This window comes from Procambarus clarkii, chromosome 26 (assembly GCF_040958095.1).
Source record: "Procambarus clarkii isolate CNS0578487 chromosome 26, FALCON_Pclarkii_2.0, whole genome shotgun sequence".
Lineage (NCBI taxonomy): Eukaryota > Metazoa > Arthropoda > Malacostraca > Decapoda > Cambaridae > Procambarus > Procambarus clarkii.
This window is the reverse complement of record NC_091175.1, coordinates 37790226-37796628: the sequence shown is the minus strand read 5'-3', so window position 1 is coordinate 37796628 and position 6403 is coordinate 37790226. Positions and strand designations below refer to the sequence as shown.

The following is a 6403-nucleotide window of genomic DNA, read 5'->3' as shown; positions in this document are numbered from 1 at the left end:
AACTCTAACGGCCATTTGTTCGACCACTCCTGCAGCTTGTCCAGGTCTTCTTCAAGCCCCAAGCTGTCTTAATCCTTCTCATAATTTTGGCGACGTCAGCAAACATTGAGAGGAATGAGTCTATACCCTCTGGGAGATCATTTACGTATATCAGAAACAGGATAGGTCCAAGTACAGAGCCCTGTGGGACTCCACTGGTGACTTCACGCCATTCTGAGGTCTCACCCTCTCACTGTAACTCTCTGCTTCCTATTGCTTAGGTACTCCCTTATCCACTGGAGCGCCCTACCAGTTACTCCTGCCTGTTTCTCCAGCTTATGCATCAACCTTTTATGGGGTACTGTGTCAAAGGCTTTCCGACACTCCAGAAAAATGCAGTCCGCCCATCCTTCTCTTTCTTGCTTAATCTTTGTCACCTGATTGTAGAATCCTATCAAGCCTATAAGGCAAGATTTACCCTCCCTGAACCCATGTTGATGGGTTGTCACGAAGTCTCTTCTCTCCAGATGTGTTACTAGGTTTTTTCTCTCGATCTTCTCCATCACCTTGCATGGAATACAAGTTAAGGACAGTGACCTGTAGTTCAATGCCACTTATTTGTCACCGTTATTGTATATTGGGACTACATTAGCCATCTTCCATATTTCTAGTAGGTCTCCCGTCTCCTGAGACGTACTATACTCTATGGAGAGTTGCTTGAGAAGCAAAGTGCTTCTGCTCAATCTTTCAATACCCATGGTGAGATTCCGTCCGGGACAACAGCTTTTCTCACGCCCAGATCCAAGAGATGCCTCTTGACCTCATCTCTTGCAATTTCGAACCCTTCCAAGGCGGCCTGATTTACTGCCACCTCTCCTTGTGCAGTGACCTCACCTTGTTCTATTGTGAAGACCTCCTGGAACCTCTTAAGTTCTTCACACACATCTTTGTCATTGTCTGTATATCTGTCCTCACCCGTTCTAAGTTTCATCACCTGTTACCTCACTGCTCTTTTCCTCCTGATGTGACTGTGTAGTAGCTTTGGTTCGGTCTTGGCTTTATTAGCAATATAGTTTCATACTTTTTCTCAGCTTTTCTTCTCACACTAACATCTTCGTTCCTGGTTCTCTGGTATCTCTCTCTGGTTTCTGGTGTTATGTTATTTTGGAACTTCCACCACGCCCTTTTGTTCCATTCCTTTGCTTTCATACATGCCCTATTAACCCTTAAATGGTGCATAGCTATATACCATTTGACATCCACAGGCGCATACAAAAAAAAAATGATTTTTTCTTCCTAACCTGTTAAGTCGTGTTTCCTGATCACGGGAAAATAAAAAATAAATAAATTGTACTTACCGGCAATGTAATTGAGCCGACAAGATGGATGATGACGTCATTTTTTTTTTTTTTTTTTTTTTTTGCATGTTCGCTCATGTACGGTGCATCCCGGAGGCGTCGCGCGCGGTCTTCAAGTAGCCAGAGTTGCTACGAATTTTTTCTTCTTGTTGATAGTAGGTGCAGTTTGCATGAAGGGTTTGTCCTCCCGATGACTGCACCAGTACTGATGTTGTTGGACGCGTTTATGTTGAAGATGATCGGAGCTACCAAGGTGCTTGTTGCGTTGTGCTGTAGATAGAGGAACGGTGATTAAAACAGAGGTGTGTGTTAGAGGGAGACTTGCCGCACCGTAGGGCGGTGTGTTGTGTTTATGGCGTCAGCTGATCCTTGGTGCTGCGACGAGGCAGTTGTTTTCTGTGTTTAGCTGTTGGTGGCGCCAGGTATAAATGTGGCGCAGGTCAGATGTGACCGAATTTGTTGGTCGATTGGAGATATTTAGCCAGTGCTTTGACTATTTGGTATTTTTCTTGTAACGAGTGGTCACCGCCTCCTAATATATGCTCGATGGTGAAGGGTATTTTAAGTGCGATAAAGACTTGTTTGAAATTTACTCTGGCACTATAATGTCGGAAGCAGTGAAGGAGATAGTGTTCGACTGTTTCAGGAACCTGACAGTGAGTACAGAGTTCGTTGATGTCTGTTCTGTACTTAGAGCTGTGTGCTGCTAGTTTGGTGTGTCCCAGCCTTAATCTGGTCATCGTTACATCAATTTCTCTGCATTTATATCGGACATGTTTCCAAGTTTCCCATTTCTTTTTAATGGACCCATAGTGCAAAGGTGAGCATAACGTTTTCCAGTTTGATGCAAAATCCTGGGAGATGGTATCTTTGAAGGCTCCTTTACGTGCAACATGGGGAATTGAAGGACGGGTAAGGTGAGGCGTGTTGTGCATCGCTTTGGCTAGTTGGTCTACATGTTCATTATGGAGAATACCACAATGTGCTGGGACCCATTGGATAGAGGTGTCATAACCGTTCAATTGATGTTTGTGAAGAAGTTGAAGGCATGGGTAGACAATCTCCTTGCATGTTTTCGAAGAGTACGAAATTGCTTGAATCGCGCTCTTGGAGTCACTACAGATTGTATATATCCCAGCTGGTAATGTTGTGATGATTTTGAGAGCTTGATACTAGGCATATAATTCCGCTGTGAAAATAGATAGTTGGTTTGGTAACCGCCATCCCTGTGTGAGATGGTATTCCGGTATCCATACAGCGCAAGTGACCGAGGGTACGTTGTTCATGAAGATGCGAGATCCATCTGATCCATGGCTCTGTGGTATTTGGGTAGCAATTTTTCATTGTTGAGACAAAGACTGAGGCTATGGCTGAGTTTAGTGCAGATTTTGGAATGTTGTCTTCGAGTTGTATTGCTGTATTAGGAGTTGTATAAAGCCAAGGTGGAATGGGGAGAACAGGAAGTTGGGTTTCACAGTTTTGAAGTAGGGAGAGGTCTATATTGAGGTTATTTGTAGCCCGTGTGAGGAAAGGTTGCGAGTGAATGGTTGGGGAGCGGGGGTTATATGGGTTAACTGTTGGGTTAATTTTTGATCTGTATGGGTGTGTCTGGTGAGCAGTGGTACAGAGTGACAGATAGTTGGCACACATAATGTCTCGTCTGGTGGCTAGGCTTGTGAGGCCTGTTTCCCCGTAAAGTCCGAGGATTGGAGTTGAACGCATTGCGCCACATATAAGTCGCATGGCATTATTTTGTATGACCTCGAGGCTCTGTAGGTTAGTGGGCGCCGCCGACGCATATGCTTGGCAACAATAGTCTAGTTGGCTGCGAATGTAGGTTGTATAGAAACGGAGCAAGATTTTATGGTGTGCTCCCCAGGTGGTGCCAGTGAGGGCTTTAAGTATGGCAAGTCGGGGTTGTGTCGTCTGTTTAAGGTGTTGAATGTGCGCTTTCCAGGTAAGTAAGGGGGAGTCTAAGCGCATGCCAAGATATTTATGTTCTCGTACATGTTGGATGGGAGTGTTGTGTATTGTGAGGGTGGGTAGATGAAGTAGTCTTTTTTTAGTGAAAATCTGATAGCAGGTTTTGGTAGTACTGACTTGAAGGCCCCATTGTTGTGTCCAATCTATGAGGTGGTCCAGTGCTGTTTGCATTGTAGAGACTGCATTTGGTAGAGCATTGTCTGAATAATACAATGTTAAGTAGTCGGCGTACGCCGAGAGGTGAACAGGATGGGTGTTAGGCAAATCTGCTAAGAATGCGGCAAATAGGGTTGAGCTTAGTATGGAGCCTTGTGGAACACCTGTTTGTATTGGGATGCCATCGGAAAACTCGCCTTGTATAAAGACTTTGGAGGTCCTGTTTGTGAGATAGGACTGTAACCATAAAAGTAATCTTCCCTGTACGCCTAAACGTGCAAGCTTTGCGAGGAGGCAAGTATGAGGAATGCTATCAAAAGCTCCTTTGAGGTCTAGGTAGACAACAAGACAATATTTACTGCTTCTGAGAGAGATGCGGATTTCATGTTCAAGGCAGAGTATTTGATCTAGCGTGGAGCATTGCGGTCGAAATCCAGCTTGGAGTGACGGTATAATATTGTTATACTCTAGGTACCATTGGAGGCGAGTATGTACTAGCCTTTCCATGACTTTACTGAGGCATGATAGTAGGGAGATAGGTCTGTATGACGCAGGTTGGGATGGGTCTTTTCCTGGTTTAAGGAACGGAAGAATAATACTGGTCTGCCATTGTGAATGAATATTTCCGTGAGTCCAGCATAGATTGTAATAGTTTAGAAGAGTGCTGTGTGCAGTCGGTGGAAGATATTTGATGAGTTCATATGGAATTCCATCCTCTCCAGGTGCCTTGCCAAGAGATAGGCGGTTTAAGGCCAATCGTAGCTCGCTTAAGGTGTACATGTTGTCGACGCCGAGCATGGGCAGTGGTATGGCACGGTCAATTACTTGTCTGATGGTGAGTTCTTGGGCATGAAGGAAGGGTGTTGAGAGGGTAACTTTAAGACATTCAGCAAGAACATTTGCACGCTCCTGAGGTGTTTGACAGAGTGAACCGTTGATCATCAGGGGGAACGAAGGGAATGTTGGGCGACCTTTAATGCTGTTAAATGTAGCCCAGACTTTTGAGTGTGGCGTTGTGGGTGTGAGGCTATCACAGAATGTTGCCCATGATGCTCGTTTTGCTGATAGTATGGTTTTTTTGGCCGCTGCTGTAGCCCGCCGGAGATTGACCCATTTCTGTAGGGAGGGTTGACGTCTTCGTTTTTGTATGGCTCGTCGGCGTAAAGCGACTGTTCGTGCACATTCCGCGTTCCACCACGGTTTAAGTGGTTTGTTGGACCTATGTCCTGAAGTTTTCTTAAGCATTTGGGTGGCTGCAGAATTTATGGCCGAGGTGATTGTGGACAGGCGCTTGTTAGGGTCTAATTCGTCTGTGTCTGGGAGGCGGATAATATCAGCCCATTTTTTCTTGTCTAGGTACTTAATGTTCCACTTGGGAAGCGTAAACGGGTGGGTTGGTGGGTGAAAGTTAGTAAATTTTATTATGAGGGGTTTGTGGTCACTACCAATATCTGGTCCAGTATGAAACTGTAGTTCATGTTGAAAGTGTGCAGAGCCAAAGCAGATGTCCAGTGAGGCTTCATAATTGGTTCTGTAGTTAAAGTAGGTTGCAAGGTAGGGCGGCGAAAGAAGAGAATATGGTGTAGTGTCTAAGTAGTTGTACAAATCGGTGCCTGCAGTATTTTGGGTACCTCTACTCCATGTGGGGTGGTTAGCATTGAGATCACCTGTAACAATGATCGGGTGTCGTAATTGGTTAAGATAAAATTCCAGTTCATTTGAGTTTATGGTGCCTCCAGGGTTGTATATACCCAGAAAGGATATGTGTGTACCATTATAAGGTATTAGGCATGCTAGAACTTCTAATTTACCGTTCACAAAATACGTTAGTGTTACAGGTTTAAATGTCATATTACTTCGTGTTAGAAGGAAAATACCACCCCCCATACGGTTGGGTCTGTCCAGTCTCTGCATCTGAAAGTTTTTAAATACGGGATTTTGTTTGGGAGTGAGCCAGGATTCGGTGATGAATGCTAAGTCCGGATTGGATGAGTAGAGGAATTGTTTAAGTTCTGTGAGGGATGTTTTGACGCTTTTTGCATTCCAAGTCATGAAGGGTAGGGGAGCCATTTAGGATGTTTGGGTTGTGGATGTGTCTGTATTCTTTGGTGCGCCAATAGTTGTACGTGTTGGATACCTAGATGTGGATGGTGGCTGTGTCCTACTCTTGGTACTGGTGGTTGGGGTTTGTGGCACGTCAGCCTGGGGAGTGGTTTTGGTGAGGCGCACTAAGGAGGTAATTAGGAGTTTTTCCATCATCTGATCAAACAATGTGTGTCCAGCATTGGTAGCTTTATTTGGGCGGATGTCAGTGTCTGTAGCTGTTGATGGGGGGTCTGTTGGGTCAGCCTCAGGGGTGGGTTGTGGTACTTGGGCAAAAAATTTTGTTAGGAGTCGGTCCAGGGTCTTTTCCAGTGCATTTTCGATGCGAGTGACGATCGTTTCAATAAGATCATTTTCGATGCGAGTGACGAGAGTTTCAACTAAATCAGGATTCAGCTGCGCGTTTTGTGAGAGATGGTTGGACCCTGGGGTTGCGGGACTGTCGGAGACAGGGATATCCGGTACAAGCGAAGGTTGTGGTTGAGTGTGAGGTAGAGGTTGGTGATGGGCTGAGGAAGGTTTTTTTAATGCACTGCTGTATAGCAGGTTGGTGGTAGGGGGAACCTTCATTTTCGCTGCTGCTGCTACGTAAGAAGGACATTGTTTAAATGTGATGTCATGATCGCCACCACAGTTTGAGCAGGTGAGTGTATCCGATGCAGTCTTGTGTGTAGTGGGAATCAGAGCATTTCCCACATTTGATATCTTTAGTGCAGCCCTCCGAGGTATGGTTAAAACCCTTACATTTAAAACATTGGGTGGGACGCGGAACATATACCTCTAGTTTGTGGAGGAAGCCGTTTAACCAAATCCTATCAGGGGGA

General features: G+C 45.2%; 1 protein-coding gene across 1 annotated transcript; it reads right to left on the bottom strand.

Moving 5' to 3' along the window:
• Positions 1–5546: 5546 nt before the first annotated feature.
• On the bottom strand, positions 5547–6149 carry LOC138368929 (salivary glue protein Sgs-3-like). The gene has a single exon (XM_069331653.1). It carries the CDS (start codon positions 6147–6149, stop codon positions 5547–5549), a length of 603 nt encoding a protein of 200 aa, XP_069187754.1.
• Between the last annotated feature and the right edge of the window lie 254 nt (positions 6150–6403).